Genomic DNA, 19,175 nt, shown 5'->3' on the forward strand with positions numbered 1-19,175 from the left:
CTCCCTGCCTGCTCCCTGCCTGAGCCCTCCTCAGCGCGGGCAGGACAGGTCAGGGGAAGGGGCTGGAGGGCCTGGGGAGGGTGCCAAGGTTGGAGACAGACGTAGAGATGGGGCAGAGGGCTGGGGACAGGGCTGGGGTGAGCTGGGGATGGGGACAGAGTCAGGGGGCTGTGGGGCATGGGGGGGCCGGAGGCACAGTAGCAGTGTGCCTGCAGGGCAGGGGGTGGGCAGTGTCCCAGACACGTCCCTGGGCCCAGCCCTGGGAGCTGCAGTCCCCGATGGGTGACACTGAGCTGTCCCCTGCGGGGACACGGCCCCACACGCGTGATCACACCTGTGTGTGCACACGCGTGCATGCGTGGGGCTGCCCTGCTGCAGGCGGGCGCTGCAGCAGCGGTCCACACAGCACATGTGCGTGCACAGGAACATGCATGTGCCGTGGCCCAACACACAGGCAGGCGTGTGTGTCACAGCCTGACACACGCGTGTAGAGCAGATGGACATGCACGTGGCAAACACACGGGTGATGTGCCCCCCTGGTGTGCATCACATGTGGACACGGACGTGCACACACACACACGCCTGCACACGCGTGACCCCCGCGTGTGCTGCTCTCGTGACCATAGTGGAGCCCTCATCACCCTCAGCCGGGATGGTGTCCCCAGGGCTGTGCTGGCCGGGAGGTGACACTGTGTCCCACAGCCTCCGCCATCAGGCCAAGGTCTCTGGGGAGGGGCTGAGGGGCTCAGGGGGCACCGTGTCACCCCAACATGGCACCAGACCCAGCGACACCCCTGGGCACAGCGGGGGGGTCACTCCTGGTGACGGGGTACAGCCGCACACAGCACAGATGGGACAAGTGTGACACTGTTGGGCACGAGGGCAGCACAGGGAGGGCACAGGAGGACACAAGGGACACTGCCCGGCACAGGGAGGACAATGTCCAGCACCGGGAGACACGGGGGGGGAGGCACAGGGGACACTGAGGAGGGACAGGTGTGCACGGCACATGGTGAGGGACCCCGACTGCTCATCCCCGGCAGCACCACCGGCAGGGCCCGGTGCGGGCAGGAGGTGCCGGGGAGGGGTCTCGGTCCTGGCCGTGCCCAGGGGGGCTCTCTGCGTGCTCAGACTCCCCCAGTTCCGTGCGCCGGGCACAGGGGAGGGGTGACCCTGCGGGGCCCCGGCTGTCCCCCCACTCCAGAGCCGACACTCGCCTGGGACCGCAGCCCCGCACCCCCCGCACCCATCCTGCCCCCTCCTCTCCCCCCCCCCCCCCCCTCTCCTCACGCGCCACACGCGTGCCCCGGGCTCTCGCGCCGCCGGTCACGCCCCGGTGCACGCGGCTGTGGGGCGCAGGCGCGCGGCGGGGGCTGAGGCGGGGGCGTGGCCTCGGGGAGCGTGTGCGCGTGAGGGGGTGTGCGTGGCCACGCCCCCTCGGGGGGAGCGCCGCGATCGCGGGTTCCGATTGGTCCCGGCGGGCGGGGGCGGGGGCGGGGGCGGGGCGGGGCTGCGCGCGGCCGGCGCGGGTCGTGTGTGAGCGCAGCGTCCCCGGGATGGCGGCGGGGGCGGCGCGGAGGGACCCCGGCTCCGGGGGCGAGCGGCGGATCTTGTGCGTGGGGCTGGTCTGCCTGGACATCATCAGCGTGGTGGAGGCCTACCCGCCCGAGGACTCGGACACCAGGTACCGGGGGAAGCGGGGCTGCGGGGGTCTCCCCTGAGGAACCCCCCCCGTCGTCCCCCGGGCCGGCCCCGCGGTTACCCCGCAGTCCGCCTCCGCAGGTGCCTGTCACAGCGGTGGCAGCGCGGCGGGAATGCCTCCAACTCCTGCACGGTGCTGGCGCTGCTGGGAGCCCCCGTCTCCTTCATGGGTTCACTGGCCCCCGGCCACGCCGCCGAGTAAGTGCGGGGGGGTACGGGGACGGGGGCCCGGGCTGGCCGCCCCCCCCCCACGCCGGCCCCACCGGCCCCTCTGCACAAATCCCGCCGCCAGCTTCGTCCTGTCCGACCTGCGGCGCTACGGGGTGGACGCGCGCCACGCGGTGCGGCAGCACGACGGCAGCCTGCCCGCCTCCGTGGTCATCGCCAGCGCCCGCCGCGGCACCCGCACCATCCTGCACGCCCACGGGTGGGTGCGTGTCCCCCTCACCCCCGCTCTTTGTTACCCCCTTCCCCAAAGTTTCATCGTGGCGGATTTCCGACGCCGCGGCGTGGACGTGTCACACGTGGCTTGGCAGCCCCGCGGGGACGTGCCCTGCGCCTGCTGCGTGGTCAGCGCGGCCAGCGGCTCCCGCACCATCGTGCTCTACGACACGTAAGGGCTCTGCCAGCCCCGGCCCGATCGCCCGGCGGGCAGCGCTCGGGCCACGCCAGGAAGGGGCACCCGGGGCTGCTCCGGCACCCCGGGGCTCGATGTGCTGAGGCGGCACCGGCCCAGCGCTGCCGGCCGGGGGGCACCGCACACAACATCGGTAATTCCCGTAATTCTGCACACACAATCGCTGCCAATCGTCCCCCTTGTCACCACCCGCGCTGCAGCCGTGATTGGCGGTGGCATCACACGCACACACGTGTCCCGTGCGGGACAGTTGGGGCCGCCCCGTATCACACGTGATGCCCGGGACGATGCTCCCGCAGCGCTGCCGGTGCCGGCAGGCAGAGATGGTTGATGGTGGCCGGTCCCCAACCACCGCTGGGCTTCACCCCCCGGGCCCCCGCAGCTCCAGCCTGGCAGCACCGCGCTGCCCTTTGAGTCCAGCTCAGGGTCCGGCCTCGCCGGCATTAATGATTGACCCGGACAGTGCCAGCCCCGGGGACCTCTGCCCCGGGTGTTGCCCTCCACAGTCCTTTGTCCCCAGCCAGGGGTCACCTGGGGCCCACCCCATGCTGCGGCTGGGGGTCCCCCCGCTCCGCCTGACCCCCACCCCACAGGAACCTGCCAGACGTGACGGCCCGTGACTTCGAGAAGGTTGACCTCTCCCGGTTCAAGTGGATCCACTGGGAGGTGAGACTGGGAGGGTCACCCCGGGATGGGTGGGTTGGTTACCCGGGGCTGGGAGGGGCCACGGGGTGGGAGGACACGGGAGGGTGGGGTTGCCCCATGGCTATGGGATACCCCCGGGCTGGGGGTGAGAGACCCCGGGAGAGCGGGGGGTGCCGGTGCCCGGTGCCGGTGCCAGGTCGTGCTTCCGCAGGCCCGGAACGTGGCAGAGCAGGTGGAGATGATCCGGCGGGTGGAACGGCACAACCGTTCCCGCGGGGCGGGCGAGAGGGTCCGCATCTCGGTGGAGGTGGAGAAGCCGCGACAGGAGCTGCTGGAGCTGCTGGGGCTGGGGGAAGTGGTGAGGGGAGGGGGCTGCCGGGGGAAATGTACAGCCGGGGGGGCAGAGCTGTCAGGGCGGGTATTGGGGCTGGGGGCGGAGCAAATAGGTCTGGGCGGGGTCGAGCTGGGGTGTTGGGGGCAGTGGGGTGAGGAGAGGGGGGATAGGGCAGGGAGGAATCAGTGCATGTGGGTTTTGAGGCAGTGGGGCCTTGGGTGGGGGAGGGATGGGATACAGGGGAGGAGGCAGGGATGTGGGATTGGGAGTGCAGTTGGGGTCTAAGGGGTAAAGATGGGATCTGAGGGGGGCACAGCTGCGGTGGGGAGAGTACAGCTGGGGTGCAGGGGGTGTGTTTGGCTCTGGGGATGCAGCAGCTGGGGGGGTGCCAGGGTGTCCCCCCACCCCAGACCCTCTCCTGCAGGTTTTCATCAGCAAGGACCTGGCCCAGCACTTTGGGTACAGCTCAGCCCCCGAGGCACTGCGGGGGCTGCGCAGCCGTGTCCAGCCCAGGTAGAGGGGCAAAGTGGGTGGGAGAGGAGCAAAGGTTTGAGGGGAGGGGACACAGCTACACCCTGTGCCCACTACAACCCCCCCAGGGCCACGATGATCTGCGCTTGGGCCGAGGCTGGTGCTGATGCCATGGGGCCCGATGGGGAGATACTGCACTCGGATGCCTTCCCCCCAGAGACCGTGGTGGACACGCTGGGGGCAGGGGACACCTTCAACGCTGCCGTCATCTTTGCCCTCTCAGAAGGTGGGCATGGCCACAGCACAGTCGTGGCACAGTCATAGCACGGCCTGGCACCTTCTGGTGCTGCTGGCATGGCCCAGCATAGTCATGGGGTAACCATGGCACAGCCCAGCACAGCCATGTCATGGTCTGGCTTGGCTTGGTTCAGCCCACGTGGGCCGGCTGGGGCTGATGCAGTGCTGGTTCTGCAGGGAAGAGCCTGCAGGAGGCCCTGACCTTCGGCTGCCGGATTGCGGGCAAGAAATGTGGGATCCAGGGCTTCGACGGCCTCGTCTGAGCTGGGCACTGAGTGGCCAGAGACCCCTCACCCCAGGGCACACCCACTCACCCTGCTGCACCCCGCACACCCCACCCTGCTGGCAATAAACCGCACACACACACACACACACTGCCCCACTGCCTCCAGCCCCACAGCTCTGCCTGGGCTCTCGCCCTGGCAGGGGTCGTAGTGACCACAGCTCAGGCCAGTGCTGGCCCCACCTCCTCTATTTCTCCATCCCATGATGTTACAGGGGTGATAGATAGCCCAGTCCTAACCCCTCAGGATGGGGTTTGGAAGGACCCTCCCACCAACTCATGCCCTGAGCATGGCAGGGATCCCCCTGCACCCTACCCCTCCCCAGGGTCCCCCTCGGGGGCTCCAGCCTCAGGGGCTTCGTCTGCCTCTATGGCTTCAGCGTTGGGGGCTTCTGTCTCAGGGGCTTCCTCTGCATCCATGGTTTCATCCTGGGGGGTTTCATCCTGGGGGTCTGCCTGTCCCACCATTGGGTCATCTCCCAGAACATTCACCCCCATGTCCCTCCCTGGCACCTCTGCGTCCCCCCTGGGTACAGCCCCAGCCACTGGCTCCTTGGGGGTCTGCAGCAGGGGCTGCCCCAAGGGTCCCTGTCCCCCACCGGGTGCCAGCAGCAGCTCAGGTGGGTCAAGCAGCCCGTCCCCATTCAGGTCATGCCTCTCCAGGACTCGGTCCACCAGCCCAGCCACCTGCGGGGAGGGAATGGTGTGAGGGCCTGGCCCAGGGGTCCAGGGGATGTGCAGGGCTGTCCCCCCCGGTGGGACCCACCGCCTCGGCACCCGGCTGCCCCCTGTCCCGCTGGGCCAGCACCGTCCCCAGCAGCTGCAGCAGCTCCAGACCGTCCAGGCACCCACTCCGGTCATGGTCGTGCAGCACAAAGAGGTAGAGCAGAGCTGTGGGACACGGGGTGCCGTGGGGCTGGACTCGTGTCCCTACTGCCCCCAGAGACCCCCGTTGCCCCGGCCTTACCCTGCTCCCGTGTCATGGCCTCTGGATCCTGCTCCGGCAGCCCCAGGCTCTGCACCGCGCTCTGGAGCAGCCTGGGGGCATGGGGCTTGGGATGGGCACACACCGACCTGCCCCACAGCCTGCCCCACAGATGCTCTGCCCCACAGCCTGCCCCACGGATGCTCTGCCCCACAGCCTGCCCCACGGATGCTCCGCCCCTGCCCCATCGCTGTTCTGCCATCTTTCTGGCCCCAGGACCACCCTGCAGCCCCAGAGCCAGCCGGGCACTGCCCGCTGCCCCGTTGCACAGTCCCCCGGGTGCAGGGCTCAGAGCCGTGGGGCTCCCGTGGGGACGGGACTCACGTCGGTGTGAGCAGCTCCAAGCTCAGCAGGTCAGGATCAGGGTCCAGCATCGCGGGCAGGGGGACCTTTGGGCTGGCCAGGAGAGAAGGGGTGGGGGGCACATTACCTGTGCCCTTTGGGCAGGGGGAAGCTAGAGGGGGCTGCCTAGCCCGATGTCCCCACGTGCCTCACAGTGTCCCCCACCCAGGCATTGCACCCCCACCCCATCCCGGGGGCCTGATCCTTGACCGTGCAACCCTCCCGGACATCCGCCCGTGCACCCAAACCCCACCTGTGCCCCCCCATACCTGTGCCCCCCGGCTTGGGGGGCTGCCCACGCTGCCGCGGCCACCACCAGCACCACCAGCAGCCGGGCCACCACCGGGTTCCTCATCCTGCGACCTCGGGCTGCAGCCGGGCGACAACTGCTGAGGGGGGGCCTGGGGGCCCCGTACCACTGAGGGGGGCGGGGGTCTGGAGACTCCGGCATTGGGAGCGGGGAGGGGGCTCTGCACCCGGCACTTCCAGACGCACACGGGGACCCCCGTCCCGGCTGGCGTCTGCCCACAGACCCCTGCCCACCGCTGCTGCCTGCAGCCCCCAGCCTCCTGCCCACACGGTACCATCCACCCGTCCCGCAGCCCCCCTCCCGCCCTGCCCTCTGCCCACCACATTAACCCCCTGCCCACCCCGCCACCTGCAGCCCACTCTCCCCACGCCGCACCGCTTCTCCTCCCGGTTCCCCACTCACTCGGTGTCAGTGTCCCGTCTGGTGCCGCCCGCCCCGCCTCGGGCCACGTCGCCGTCCCGCCCTGCCCTGCCCCGCCCGGGGGGATCCCGTCCCCCCCCTCCCCGGCACCGCAGGGGTTAAGCGGCCCCGCCGCCCCTGCCCACAACAAACATGGCTGCCGGGGGCACGCCTCCCGGATGTGGGCGTGGCTTCAGATGGGGCGTGGCCTCATCGGCCCCGCCCACACAGAGGTTCCGGTGCTGCCTTCGTGCTCCAGCTTTAATAGCGGGGGGCTGGCGGGACCCCCTCTCCCTGCCCGGGGCCAGCCCCACCGGGCCGGGGTCCTCCACAGTCCCCGGGACCCGCCTGTGACCCCCGGGGCCAGGCACTCATCCCTGGTGCATTCTGTTTGGGGGAGGGGGGCTACCCAGGCCCAAGGAGGGTACTGGTGCCAGGGGGGTCTGTCCCAGTTACGGGGGGCTCTGTCCAACAGGGGGGGTCCCATCACATCCCTGCGAAACCATCCTGGTGCTGGGGGGTCCAGTCCCAACACTGGGGGGAGCCTGTCCGTGTACTGGGGAGTCCTGTCCTGGTGCTGGGGGGGTTCTGTCCCGGTGCAGTGGGGGCCATAGGGCTACAGGAAGCCCGGGAAGGCAAGCTGCAGCAGCAGGATGGTGGCCATGATGAGCCCGGCACAGAGCAGCAGCAGCAGCCAGACAGGGAGAGAGCCTGCAGGGAAAGTAGTGTGAGGAGAGGTCTGCAGGACCTCCCTCATACTGCAGGGGGGAACAGGTCCCCCCTAACTCCCCAGCACCTACGTCTGCGTGGCAGGAGGTGCAGCTTGCAGCGGCTGTCCACAGCAACGCTGAGCAGGGCGGCCTCGTGCTCCCCCAGCAGCTCACGCCCGCGCCGGCTCTCGGGGATGAAGGCCATGTCTGTCACCACGATGCCGTGTGCCTCCCGCACATAGTACAGCCTCTGTGGGGGGCACTGGGGTGGGTGGGGCAAACAGAGCCTGCCCAGACCCGAGAGGGGAGGACCCCTGTGTGCCCCACACTCACCTGCAGCGAGAAGGCGATGTGAATGGCCACCGAGCCCGTCACTGTCCCCAGGCCCAGGAAGGTGCCCGAGTCACTGCAGGGAGAGTGGTGGCGTGAGGAGGTAGGGGAGGGCAGAGGGGGGGCAACCCCCAGTTCCCCTCCCCACAGCCCCATACCTGAGGGAGAGGCAGGAGATCACCTCTGCACCGCAGGGCCGGGTCAGCAGGGGCAGGAAGCTCTTCCCGTCCCACTTGGTCAGGTAGCAGGGGGGGGGTCTGCGCTCCCGCTTGTGGGGCACCTGTACCGTATAGAGCCGCAGCGCCCCGGCCACATCCGCCACTGCCCCGAACCTGTTGGGAGAACGGGGGGGGGGGGGATCCAGCTCTGCCACCACACCCCCAGCCCACTCCCTACCATCCCTCTCCCTGTGCCCATCACAGTGGCTCTGTCCCCCAGACCAGGGGTCTTTCCCTTGCAGTGGGCCATGACAAGTCTGAGCACGCCCCAGACTCCCCAGTGGTTCTGTGGGGAGGGTCAGTCGGTGCCCCCCACCCTCACCGGCAGGCCTGGTAGCGGTAAGCCTTGTCGGGGATGCCGGGCAGGTTCTCGTTCCAGCGCAGCCCCGTCACCAGCTGGTCGCGCTGCCACACGCAGCACTGGAAGTCCCGTCCCGCTGTCACCACCTGCGCAGAGACCGCGGGGGCTGGAGGTGGTTCTACCAGGGGTGGGGGGCAGCTCTGCCCGGGGGGCCCACGCTGCCCCCTGACCCTCACCTTGTTGTCGGGACCCAGCGCGATGTCCTCGATCTCCCCGTCGTGGGCTTTGAACTCCAGCGTCTTCTTCATGCTGGGGAACTGGGAGGGCAGAGCAGGGGTCGGAGCGGTGCAGAACCGCAGGCACTGCCGGGTCCCGGCCCTGCCCCCCGCCGACCCGCTGCCCGCCCGGGGCTGCCCCCCGCCCACCTCCCAGAGGCGCAGGAAGCCATCGGCACCGCCGGTCACCAGCAGCGAGGCGTCGGCGTTGAAGCGCACGGCCTTCTGCAGGGCGTCGGCGCTGAAGTCGGTGCGGACGCTGTGCAGGCTCTCCACGGTCACCTCGCTGCTCTGGCTCTGCGTCTCCCCCCCCTGTCCCGCCGGGCTGGGGCCCTTCCGTTTCCGCGGGCCCTTCTCCCCGCTGCCTGCGGGGCGGGACAGATGGCACCCGGCCCCCAGACAGCCACCACCCCTGCCGGGCAGTTGCTCATCCCCAGCCCCCGGGGGAGCGCACGGCCTCACCGTCCCGCCCGGAGGAGCCGCTCTTGGCCTCGGGGCCCTGGAGGCTGAAGCGGAGGATGTGGCAGCTGGCGTCCTGTCCCGCCGCGATGATGTCGTCGGCCAGGGCCATGGTCATGGTGGCGCGGGTCTCGGTGTCGTGGGAGTGGAGCAGCGAGGCGCTGAGCTGACCCCCGATCTGCTCCAGCTGCAGGAAGTGCTGCGGGGCGGGCAGGGGCTCAGACCCCCGCATCTCCCCCGCAACCACCCCCCCCCTCCGAACCCCATCTGTTCACGCTGCCCTCGGCCTGGGACCCCCCCTCCCCGTCCCCCTGACCCTCCTCACGGCCCACGGACCCCGGCACCCCCTGACCCTTCCCCAGGCCTAAGGACCCCGGCACCCCCAGCCCCTGCCCGCTGTCCCCCGCACCACGCCATTGCGGATGCCGGTCTTGGCGGCTCCCCCGCCGCCGGCGGTGATGGCGAGAGGCCGCTGCGGGTGGAGGCGGACGGTGTAGAGGGGGAAGGGCGCCCGGTACAGCTCCGCCGGCCGCCGCGGCGCCATGGCTACGGCCCACACGTCAGCGCGTGCTGACACGTCACCGCCGCCCCGCCCCGAGGCAGTAACCCCGCCCCCCTATGGCCCCGCCCCATCGCTCAAGCTCCACCCCCGCGGTTGGGGGGGTGGGGGGGGCAGGGGTCGTGCGTGCCCCCCATGCCCTCAGGACTAGGGGTACGTCTCCCCCCCTCAGCCCCACGGCGCCTGTGGTACCCCTGCCACCCTGCAGCCCCCAGTCTGTGCCTCCCCCATCCCAGCCATGAAGCCCTCGGGGGTCCTCAGCCCCCTCCCCAAAGCTGCCCCCCGGGGGTTGGATCAGCCCCCCCCCTCCTCACCCTGTGCTGGGGGTCTGTGGGATATACGAGGCTGAGAGTGGGACCCCCCCCGCTCCCCCTTGCTGGGTGGGCCTCCGGGAAGGGGGTGCTCTGCAGGCAGCCAGCCCACCCTGCTCAGGTGCAGGACAGCCTGGGGGTGTGGGCAGGGGACATGGGCTGCTCCACGGGACCCGGCTGGGTGTGATGGCCCCCCCAGGAGTCCACAGTCACCAGACCCCCCCCCTGCTTCCCCTGCCCTGCTCATGGGTCTGCAGTGGGATGCCTGGGCTCCTGCTGCTGGGTGGCAGCAGGGTCCCACAACTGTGTGAGATGAGGTCCTGTGTGCCCCCCGGGGAATGCTGGGGGGTCTCCTCTGACACTAGTGCTCCAGTAACATTTATTGGGGGAGGCAACAAACACAGACAGGGGTGAGGGGGCTGGGGGGTCCGGGAGTCCCCAGCCAGGAGCGGTGCAGTAAGGCACGAGGCCAGGCCAGGGGGCACCAGGCAGGGTCCCGGCCTGCAGTGGGGGGCACCGCTCCCTCTCCCCCCCAGCCATGGTCCCAGAGCCCCAGGGCAGGGGGCAGCACCCAGCAGTGACCTCAGCCCTGCAAACCCCTCTGGGCAGGGACACAGCCCCCCCAGCTCTTTGGTTTGGGTGGTCTGCAGGCTCTGTGTGCCATGTCTGGGGAGGGGGGGCTGTGGCCCCTGGCTGCGAGGGAGAGGTCCATGCCCCCTGGCCCATGGGATCCAGGTCCCCGGGTCCAGCATGGTCCATGCCCCTGGTCTGGGGGTGTCCGTGTCCCCCAGCAGGGCTGCCAGGCCCCCCAGGGGGATCAGAAGGAGGTCTCCTGCAGGGCACAGGTGGGGGCCCCCTCCCTGCGGATGTAGCCCTGTCCTTCCTCCTCCCCTGGCCACCGGGGGGGGCCCAGGCTGTTGGCCACCCCGTTGCTCTTCGCCTCCGTGTGCCTGGGGCCAGCGTCCTGCGGGGACAGAGCTGTGGGAGTAGAGGAGTGCACAAACCCCCTGTCCCCCCAGGGTGCTGGGGTCCAGCCCCTCACCTGGTCAGGGGAGTCCCCCCCGCAGCAGAGCCCCCGCCGGCACTTGGGGGGCAGGCAGCAGAGCAGGCGAGGCAGGACGGGATAGATGGTGCGGGGGTCCACGTCTGCTGCCGGCGTGGGGCCTGGGGGACAGAGCTGGGGATGAGCTGGGGGGTCCCCCTCAGAGGCCCCCTTGCTCCCCCGTACTCACCAGTGAGCAGGCTGACCAGGAGCCCCACCAGGACCACGGTGGTGGAGTTGTGGGCACTGTACCACATGTAGGAGAGGCTGTAGAACTTCTGCAGACCCCTGGGGTTGGGACACACACACACAGAGGGGTCAGGGCTGGGGGGCACAGAGCAGCACCCCCCAGCCCCAGCGCTGAGTCCCCCCTGTCCTGCTCACCTCGGGGGGGCTGATGTGGGGGCCAGCAGGGTAGTGGCCAGCAGGGTGGTGAGGTTGCCGTCAGGGGGGAGCACGGTGCCGTTGGGTGGGGGGGTCCCCCCGGCTGCCCCCGAGCTGCGCAGCAGGCTGCCGATGCCCACCCAGAAAGCCATGGCCAACCCGGCCAGCAGCCCCACGGCAGCACCCTGCGCCGGGCAGAGGCAGGGCTCAGGGGACCCCAGCCCCACATCGCTGCCCCAGGGGGTCTGTGCCTCTGGTGAGGTGTGGGGGGACACTCACCCCGGGGGGAACACTCACCGTGGGGTTGGCGCAGGGGAAGAACATGCCCAGGCAGAAGAGCCCCAGGAGTGGGCCCCCCACCATGCCAAAGATGCTGATGGCTGCCTGGGGGGACACAGCCCTCAGCACCCACCCCTCGCCTACTGGGAGCTGGGGCTGGGGGTCCCACACCCCCCCCTACCTGCAGCACAGGGCCCAGCATGGAGGACACGTAGGCCATGCCCAGGCAGAGCAGCCCGTAACCAAGAGCTGGGGAGAGGAGCGGGGGTCATGGTGGGGTTGGGAACCCCCAGTGCTGGGGACTCCGTGGCTCTGGGGACACCCTGCTTCTGGGACCCCCCTGGTCCTGGGGACACTCCCTCATGCTGAGAACCTCCTGGTCCCAGGGACCACCTGGTCCTGGGATCCCCCATGTTCTGGAGACCTTCTGCTTACTTGTGGAGATGCCCCCCCCCCGTGCTGGAGACCCCCTGCTCCTGTTTCTGGGACACCCCCAGTGCAGGGGACCCTCCTCACTACTGGAGACCCCACCTTGTGCTTTAGACCCCCTGGTCCAGAGCTGGGCAAGCCCTGGGTTCTGGGCACCCTCCTGGTGCTAGGGACCTTCTGATGCTGCCCCCCCCCCCGGTGCTGTGGCCCCCCCGTGCCCCCCTCACCCAGCAGCTTGGAGAGCAGCGTGGCCCGGGGCTCGGACAGCCCAGGGTAGTGGGGCCGCACCAGGTCCTCCATGGTCACTGTGGCCAGCGAGTTGAAGGCAGAGGAGATGGTGCTGGGGAAGGGGGAGAAGCAGCGTGATGGGGGCTCAGTGTGGTCCCTCAGTCCCCCCACCCCCCCGATGCCCCCCTCACCTGAGGGACCCACTGAAGAGGCAGGCGACGAAGAGCCCGGGCAGCCCAGGCAGGTCCTTCAGCACATCCATCACGAAGTACAGCACCAGCTGGGGCAGGGGGTCAGTGCCAGGGGGCCAGGGGGGGTGTCTGGCCCCACGGGCTGTGGGCGGGGATGGGGTGGGTGGGGGTGTGTCTGACCTGGTCAGAGAAGCCGGGGCGCCCGGAGGGTGCCAGGGGGTGCTGCTGGTCATAGGCAAACATGACGAGCCCGGTGAGGCAGCTGAGGCAGAGGACGAGCTGCTGGCAGGGGAAGACTGCGTAGCAGGAGCTGTGGGCAGAGGGAAGAGGTAGGCGGGGGGGTCTGACCCTTCCCCAACACCCCCCGTCCCCGTCCCCACTCACAGCTTGGCCTCCCGCTCACTGCGGGCGCTCAGGTACCGCTGGACCTGCGCCTGGTTCACCCCGTACAGCGACAGCATCATGAAGACCCCCCCCACTGCCAGCGTCCAGAAGGTGTGCCGCTGGAAGGGGTCGGGGTCCAGGCTGGGGACAGGGGGGACACGGTACTGGGTCACCCCCCCGGCATGGCAGGGGGGCAGCAGGAACAGCCCCACCACAGCTAGGGGTCTGTGTTCCTGTCCCCATTCCCACCACAGGGCCCCCAAGTGTCCCCACCCCCACTGGGAGCCCCTGTCCCCATCCCAGGCTCACATGTACCCACCCTTGCAGTGTCCAATGTCCCCACCACACCCCTCATGTCCCCACCCCTGCCAGGATCCTTGTCCCAGCCCCACCTTTCCCCATGCCAGTGTCCCCGCCTCCACCACACCACAGCCCTGCATGTCCCCATGCCATTCCAGGGCTCCTGTCCTCACCCCAGACCCCTGTATCCCCACCTCTGCCGGACTCTCTGTCCCCACCACAGTCCCCTGGAATGTCCCCAACCCTGATGGGGTCCCTCTGCCCACCCCGGCCCCACCTTTCCCCACACTGTGCCACAGTCCCTGTCCCCACCACACCCCACATGTCCCCATCACACCCTGCGCTGTTCCCACACTGTGGGGTCCCTCAGACCGTGGGTTGGGCAAAGGCAGTGGGTGGGGGGTGTGGAAGGGACTCACTCGATGCCAGAGATCCTTCCCTCCTGCTGGGCGAGGCGCCAGACATGGGCCATGCCCCCCACCCGCTGGGCACCCACCACGATGACCGCCAGCTGCCCCGCCAGCATCACCAGTGTCTGGAACACGTCTGTCCAGATGACAGCCTTCAGCCCGCCCTGTGGGGACACGGGGTGTCACCGAACCCAGGGGCACATAGGGACTTCCCTGCAGCCCGGGGTCAGACACAGGGACCATCACTGTAACCCAGGAGAACATGGGGACCATCACTGTAGCTGGGGAGGGGGCACAGGGACATGACTGCAGCTCAGAGGGAGGACATGGGGACCATCACCGTGACGCACGGGGACTGTCACTGCAGCCCAGGGGAGCATACAGACTCTCACTGCAGCCCTGGGAGGCACAGAGCCCATCCCTGCAGCCCAAGGGGGCACTGGGACCCTCACCATAACCCAGGGTGCCACGGGGCCATCACCACAGCCGGAGGGTGGGGGGTGAGGATGCCCATGTCAGGCAGGGACTCACCAGCGTGGTGTAGAGCGTGCAGACCAGCCCCATGGTGAGCACAGCGCTCCAGAGGTCAAAGCCCGTCACTGGAAGGGGCAGAAGCTGTTAATGAGTGGGGGGGTCACCCCCCCCGTGTGCAGGACAGGGGTCCCAGTGTGGTCTCCCCCTTCCCAAGCCCCTCACCTGCATTGAGAGCCAGCGCGGGCGCATAGAGAACCACCCCCATGTAGATCACCTGCGGGGAGAGCAGCACTGCAGCCGGGCACAGCCCCCCCAGACCCCCACCCTCAGCCCCACACCACTCACCATCTGGAAGATGAAGGTGACAGTCCCCAGGATCCTCACTGTCTTGTTGAAGCGCAGCTCCAGGTACTGCGGGGAGACAGTTCATGGCACAAGCAGGGGGGGACGTCCCCTCCCACCCCCCACGTGTGCCCCCCCCCAGCTCACCTCGTAGGTGCTGGTGATGCGCAGGCGGTAGAAGACAGGGATGAAGATGTGGGCTGGGATGAGCAGCCCCAGCAGGTAGGAGCAGCCCAGGAACCAGTACTGGGTGCCAAAGCGGTAGATCTCGGCAGGCACACCCAGGATGGCCACAGCCGACTGGAAGGTGGCCAGCAGGGACAGAGCCACCGGCAAGAAGCTCATGGTGCGGTTGGCCAGCAGGAACTCCTGCACCGTGCGCTGCCGGTCCCCGCTCAGGGCGTAGAAGAGCCCGATGGCGGAGGAGAGCACCAGCAGCAGGGCGAAGATGCTGTAGTCGATGGCCGTGAACTCCATGTCTGGGCTCTCTCCTGGCCGCAGCCCCCGCTGCCCGGCTGCACGCCCCCGGCCTCATGGGCACCCCAAGCCCCCACGGTGGCTGCGGCACCGGGTCCCGGACGGCATCTCCTCGGGCACGGAGCTGCGGAGCAGGAACGGGCTGAGCGCCAGGAGCTGCTGCGGGACCTTCGCTCGCTCTGCCCCGACCTCAAGGACCCGGCGGAGAACGACCCCGAACCCTCCTACTACTACTCCACCTCCTACTACTACTCCACCTCCTCCTTCTCCTCCTCCTCTGGGCCGGGCTGGACCCACGGCGCCCACCCCCCCCCGGGCTGCCTCACCTGCCCCCGCCAAGGCAAACGGGCCTGGGGCTCCGGAGCAAACACTCGGCCCCACGCCCCCAACCCGGCACCACCGACACCGTGCCAAGCCCAACACGGCCGCCCCCGGAGCGGCACCGCGCCCCGGCCAAGCACAACACCGGGCAGCACCCCGAGGCGCCGGAGCCCCGCCGAGACCGGCAGAACCGCCCCGGCGTCAGGCAATCACCCCGGCGGGGCACAGCGGAGGCGGGAAGGAGCCCCCGGCCCCGCAGAGCAGAGGTGGGGCGGGGAGACCACCACCCCGACAGCCAGGGATGGGCAGACGGACAGAGCAGACGCCCGAGCCCCCGGCCCCTCCTGCCCCACTCATGGGGGTTTCTGCCCAGCCCCTGCCCCCAGCCCCACAGGGCAGGGAGGGGGTGCAGCCCCGGGTATGAGGCAGGGGAACGAGCAGAGCCCCCCCAGACCTGGCAGGGGGCTGCGGGGAGCCGGGAGAGGCGAATGCTGGGGGGCCGGGGGACAGGACCCCCAGGCTGCCGCAGCGGTGGGGCGGCAGGGGGGCAGCCCCGGGCGCTCCGGGGCCGACACCACTGCTGGGGAGCTGGCACCGCACCTGCCGTGATCCCCGTCGGAATGAACGGCTGTCCGCGGCATGCCGGGGGGGATTAACCCAGGCTCCCCCCGGCCCCCCGCACCCGGCACAGCGTGCCCGGGCCTGCCCGCCGGAGGGGCGGCGCTGGCACCGGGCCATGTTGGCCGGGAGGGCAGGAGGTGAGAGGGCAGCGTGTCCCGCTGCTGTCCCCGTCCCGGCACGGACACCCCCCGCAACGCTCCCGGGCAGGGTCCAAGGTCACCGCATTCCACTGCCCAGACTAAACAGGGGGGGTGGGCAGCGCCGCGGCCCCCGGCAAACCTCCGCCCTCTCACCGCAGCCCAAGGTTCCCGCACCCCGGGGGTGCCGACGTGACCCTGAGGCCCCGACACTCGGCGTCCCCCCGGTGTTCCCGGCTCAAGGCCCCGGTCCCTGCCTCTCGTGTCTTCCCTGAGGCCCCCGCTGCCCCCTCCCCGCATGTCCCTGTCCCCGGCCGAAGGCCCCTCTCCCTCATCCCGGGCTGCCCCAGGTCCCCCGGCTGTGGCCCCTCCTCCCCTCCCCCTCACTGTACCTCCCCCCGCCCCCCAGGATCCCCGGTGACCCGCTTGCGGCCCGCCCGAACCCCGTCCCCCGTCCTACACTTTCTGATGTCCCCGGTGACCTCTCTGGAGGCGCCGCTGTCCAGCCCCAATGTACCCGGTGAGCCCAGAGCGGCTTCTGTCCCCCGGTCCCTCAAGGTCCACGATGCCTTCAACCTCCCGGACCCCCGGAGTCCCCGGTGCTCCCAGTCCAGGTTCCCGTCCCCCGGTCCCTGAGAGTCCCCGCTGCCCCCGCCCCGGCCCCCCTCTCCCCTGCTGTCCCCGGATCCCCGGTGCCGGCCGCAGGACGAGCCCCGGTGACCTTGGGGGGGGTCCCGGCGGCCCCGACACTCACCGCCAGCAGACACCGGCGCCAGCGCCCGCCCCACGTGCCAGCCTGACAGACACCGGCGCGCGTTGATGACGTGTTGAGGCGGCCGCGCTGCCCTTACCCCCGCCACTTCCGCCCGGCCTGCCCCTACTCCCCGCTCACACTGATTACGTCACCGGCCCTTCACCCGCGCCCCGCTCCGCTGCCCCGGGCCCATCACCGCCACCCGCACCCCGCCCCGCACCGGCCGGGTCCGGAGGGCGCCCTGGGGGGTCTCGGGGGGAGAACGCTCACGCCCCGCGCCCGCCCACCCCCAGTCGTTCCCGGGCGTGTTGGGTGGGCGGTGCCGGAAGAGTCCCGGAGGGGTGGGGGTGCCCGGGGTCATGGGGGGCTTCGTGCTGCTGCTGCTGCTGCTGCTGCTGCCCTGGGGCGCCGGAGGGGAGGGGGTGAGCGGGGGGAACGACGGGCAGCGGGGCTCGGGGGGTGCCCGGATCAGGGGTGCTGGGGGATGCTCAGGAGTCGGGGTATTCGCGGTCTGGGGGTGTCCGGGTGGAGGTTCCGGGGGGTAGAGGAGTTGAAGGGGTATCGGGAGGTGCTCGGGGTCGGCGGTACCTAGGATTGGGGTCTGCCCAGAGTCGGGGGTACCTGGGGTGGTAAGGGGGTTCCCGCCAAACTCCCCCACAGGTGTGCGGGCACTGCCCGGGGCCGGTGCGGAACGACTCGATGGTGGCCCAGTTCTGCGCATCCCGGAGCGGTACCGAGAGCGAGGGGCGCTGCTGCCGGGAGCGGGGGGCCCGCCCGGAGCGTCTGCTGGGGTATGGGGCGGGGGGGGAGTGGAGGAGGCTAAGGGTGTAGGGGAACATGTCAGGGGGAGCTCGGGGTGGGCTCAGGGAGGTGCCTGGAACAAGGGGGTGACCTGCAGGGGTCCTGCTGTTGGGGACCTGCGGGGGCTGGGGGAGTGAGTGGGGAGGGATGTGGGTAGGGTGCACGCAGGATGGGGGTGCAGGGGGTGCCAGGCATGCTGACTTCCCTCCCCTGACTGCTGTCGCCCCCCAGGCTGGATCTGAGCAACTGCTCCCTGCAGAGCCTCCCCCTGGATCTGGCTGAGGCCACCACTGCCATCGTGCTGTGAGTCTTGGTGTCCCCTCCTGTTCCCTGCAAGGGGCTGGGCTGGAGGAGCTCACCCTGCTGTGCCACGGGTCCTGCCCACGTGTCCCCACCACGCTGTCCCCCAGCAGCACACTGTCCCTAGGCCTGCAGCGCCCAGGAGACACCAGTGACCTGGGCAGCTGGGGGTGGCTGCGGGGGTCCAGTAAAGCCAAGGACAGTGTCTTGCTCTTGGGTAGGGGGATCAGCCCCCAGTAGCTGGGGGTTAAGGAGTGGGGGCACCCCTGCTGACAAAGTCCACGGGCCGGGTGTGCTTGCAGTGATCTGACAGAAAACCCCCTGGGCCCACTCCCCGATGACTCCTTCGAGGGCTTCACCCACCTCCAGAGCCTGTGAGTACTGGGGTGGGGGTTCAGGGAGCACTGCAGTGCTGAGCTGGGCCACGGTGCCGGGGCTGAGCTCTGGTCCCTAGCGCGGTGCCGCTGGCACTGGAGTGCCCGGGTGGGAGCGGTGCCTGGGAGCAGGTGACAACGCGGGGGAGCAGCCGGCTCTGCCAGGACCAGCGGAACCCCTGCAACAACTCCGGGGACCTCGGTAAGGTGATTGGGGAAGGGGGTCCGGGCGCTGGGGGCTCACCCCAGCCGGGCCCCATGACGCCCCCCCGTGCTCTGCCAGCTTGGCCCTGCCCTGAGAATGCCGCTTGCAGCCCGGATGGCCCCGGCCTCATCCAGTGCCTCTGCAAAAGCCCCTTCCACAGCTACAAGTGCCTGCGTGAGGTCAGCGCCCGTGGGATGGGATCCCCGGCACCGGGAGCCCCCACTGCTGCGGCACGGGGAGCGGTGGGGAGCTTGGGGGGTTGGGGTGAGCTGTGGGGTCACTCACTGCTGCTTCCCCACAGGGAAACTTCCCCGTGCTGCTCTTCTGTGGGATCCTGGGAGGTGCCACCCTATCCTTGTCCCTCCTGCTGTGGGGCACCCAGCGCCGGAAAGCCAAGACCTTCTGAGCGAGGAGGGGAGGGGGCTGCGCCTCTGCTGAGGCCAGGGGCAGGGCGGGGGGCTCTGTGTCTTCGGGGGCTTCGTGTCCCAGGGTCTGTCTGACGTTGCTGGGGGTGAATAAAGGCACCGTGTCGTCTCCGTGGTCTGTCTGCCTCCTGCTCGGCCGGGTAGGGTGCACGGGGGTAGGCGGCGTTTAAGCTGTTGGGGCAGTCGGGCCTGAGGCCACCGCCTCCCACGCCTCCCCCGGGGCTCGCGGAGGCAAAACCGTGGGTGCGGAGTGTTGCGGTTTGGGGCGTGTCCGTGGAGATGGTGGGCGTGTCCATGGAGATCGTGGGCGTGTCCATGGAGATCGTGGGCGTGTCCGTGGAGATCGTGGGCGTGCCCATGCAGATCGTGTGCACGGTGCGCGTCGGGAGATGCGGCCCCGGAGCAGAAGCCCCCCCGGTGGGTGCGGGCGTGGGTAGGGGCGGTGTCGGGTGTCGGTGTGCGTGGGGGCTGCGGTGTCGGTGGTGTTCGTTGTGAAACAGGAAAGGATCTCAACAGATCAATTCCTGTGGGAAAAGGAGAGCAGGCCAAGTTGTTTGTGTGAATTTATCTAATGTAGAATTAGAATTAGTGATCATAACCGGTACAATTCAAGACTAAACCGAGAAAAGACCAGGCAAAGCAGTCCAAACTCGTAATTTTCCACTGCTTCAGTTAGGAGCAAAACAGCTTTCCACTGTTACAGCGAAAAGCAAAACAAGGCCTAACGAAG

General features: G+C 69.7%; 5 protein-coding genes across 20 annotated transcripts; 2 read left to right on the forward strand and 3 right to left on the reverse strand.

Moving 5' to 3' along the window:
* The first annotated feature begins 1,498 nt into the window (after positions 1-1,498).
* On the forward strand, positions 1,499-4,459 carry KHK (ketohexokinase). Of its 7 annotated transcripts, none has more exons than XM_071742368.1 (8): positions 1,499-1,684; positions 1,783-1,899; positions 2,180-2,314; positions 2,932-3,004; positions 3,195-3,341; positions 3,742-3,830; positions 3,917-4,074; positions 4,263-4,459. In XM_071742368.1, exons 1-8 carry the CDS (start codon positions 1,557-1,559, stop codon positions 4,346-4,348), a joined length of 933 nt encoding a protein of 310 aa, XP_071598469.1. In that variant the 5' UTR covers positions 1,499-1,556; the 3' UTR covers positions 4,349-4,459. The 7 variants fall into 7 exon arrangements, with proteins under 7 accessions (XP_071598469.1, XP_071598472.1, XP_071598473.1 ...); XM_071742367.1 differs by having other exon boundaries at positions 1,516-1,684; positions 1,994-2,314; XM_071742369.1 differs by lacking the exon at positions 2,180-2,314 and adding an exon at positions 1,994-2,128 and having other exon boundaries at positions 1,517-1,684.
* A 61-nt stretch (positions 4,460-4,520) lies between these two features.
* Positions 4,521-6,517, reverse strand: CGREF1 (cell growth regulator with EF-hand domain 1). Of its 3 annotated transcripts, none has more exons than XM_071742386.1 (6): positions 6,408-6,517; positions 5,965-6,064; positions 5,678-5,749; positions 5,336-5,406; positions 5,135-5,259; positions 4,521-5,055 (listed from the first exon to the last, which is right to left on the reverse strand). In XM_071742386.1, exons 2-6 carry the CDS (start codon positions 6,048-6,050, stop codon positions 4,681-4,683), a joined length of 729 nt encoding a protein of 242 aa, XP_071598487.1. In that variant the 5' UTR covers positions 6,051-6,064; positions 6,408-6,517; the 3' UTR covers positions 4,521-4,680. The 3 variants fall into 3 exon arrangements, with proteins under 3 accessions (XP_071598487.1, XP_071598488.1, XP_071598486.1); XM_071742387.1 differs by lacking the exon at positions 6,408-6,517 and adding an exon at positions 6,346-6,368; XM_071742385.1 differs by lacking the exon at positions 6,408-6,517 and having other exon boundaries at positions 5,965-6,226.
* On the forward strand, positions 5,479-18,556 carry ATRAID (all-trans retinoic acid induced differentiation factor). 3 transcript variants are annotated; one of them, XM_071742382.1, is made up of 7 exons: positions 5,479-5,706; positions 17,001-17,131; positions 17,373-17,444; positions 17,744-17,815; positions 17,896-18,017; positions 18,099-18,199; positions 18,322-18,556. In XM_071742382.1, exons 1-7 carry the CDS (start codon positions 5,494-5,496, stop codon positions 18,424-18,426), a joined length of 816 nt encoding a protein of 271 aa, XP_071598483.1. In that variant the 5' UTR covers positions 5,479-5,493; the 3' UTR covers positions 18,427-18,556. The 3 variants fall into 3 exon arrangements, with proteins under 3 accessions (XP_071598483.1, XP_071598484.1, XP_071598485.1); XM_071742383.1 differs by lacking the exon at positions 5,479-5,706 and adding an exon at positions 15,103-15,246; XM_071742384.1 differs by lacking the exon at positions 5,479-5,706 and adding an exon at positions 16,685-16,762.
* On the reverse strand, positions 6,648-9,298 carry PREB (prolactin regulatory element binding). 2 transcript variants are annotated; one of them, XM_071742380.1, is made up of 9 exons: positions 9,107-9,296; positions 8,701-8,896; positions 8,389-8,603; positions 8,200-8,280; positions 7,985-8,109; positions 7,603-7,776; positions 7,448-7,520; positions 7,205-7,364; positions 6,648-7,115 (listed from the first exon to the last, which is right to left on the reverse strand). In XM_071742380.1, the coding sequence occupies exons 1-9, from the start codon at positions 9,239-9,241 to the stop codon at positions 7,021-7,023; spliced, it is 1,254 nt and encodes a 417-aa protein (XP_071598481.1). In that variant the 5' UTR covers positions 9,242-9,296; the 3' UTR covers positions 6,648-7,020. The 2 variants fall into 2 exon arrangements, with proteins under 2 accessions (XP_071598481.1, XP_071598480.1); XM_071742379.1 differs by having other exon boundaries at positions 7,985-8,280; positions 9,107-9,298.
* On the reverse strand, positions 9,924-16,489 carry SLC5A6 (solute carrier family 5 member 6). Of its 5 annotated transcripts, none has more exons than XM_071742375.1 (16): positions 16,341-16,489; positions 14,178-14,631; positions 14,034-14,099; positions 13,911-13,962; positions 13,746-13,813; positions 13,224-13,378; positions 12,505-12,645; positions 12,301-12,430; positions 12,121-12,209; positions 11,929-12,041; positions 11,454-11,521; positions 11,291-11,377; positions 10,994-11,178; positions 10,800-10,897; positions 10,610-10,731; positions 9,924-10,531 (listed from the first exon to the last, which is right to left on the reverse strand). In XM_071742375.1, exons 2-16 carry the CDS (start codon positions 14,505-14,507, stop codon positions 10,385-10,387), a joined length of 1,851 nt encoding a protein of 616 aa, XP_071598476.1. In that variant the 5' UTR covers positions 14,508-14,631; positions 16,341-16,489; the 3' UTR covers positions 9,924-10,384. The 5 variants fall into 5 exon arrangements, with proteins under 5 accessions (XP_071598476.1, XP_071598475.1, XP_071598477.1 ...); XM_071742374.1 differs by lacking the exon at positions 16,341-16,489 and adding an exon at positions 16,047-16,226; XM_071742376.1 differs by lacking the exons at positions 11,291-11,377; positions 16,341-16,489 and adding an exon at positions 16,047-16,227.
* Positions 18,557-19,175: the final 619 nt, after the last annotated feature.

The sequence above is a fragment of the Heliangelus exortis genome, chromosome 3 (genome assembly GCF_036169615.1).
Source record: "Heliangelus exortis chromosome 3, bHelExo1.hap1, whole genome shotgun sequence".
In the NCBI taxonomy this organism is placed as follows: domain Eukaryota; kingdom Metazoa; phylum Chordata; class Aves; order Apodiformes; family Trochilidae; genus Heliangelus; species Heliangelus exortis.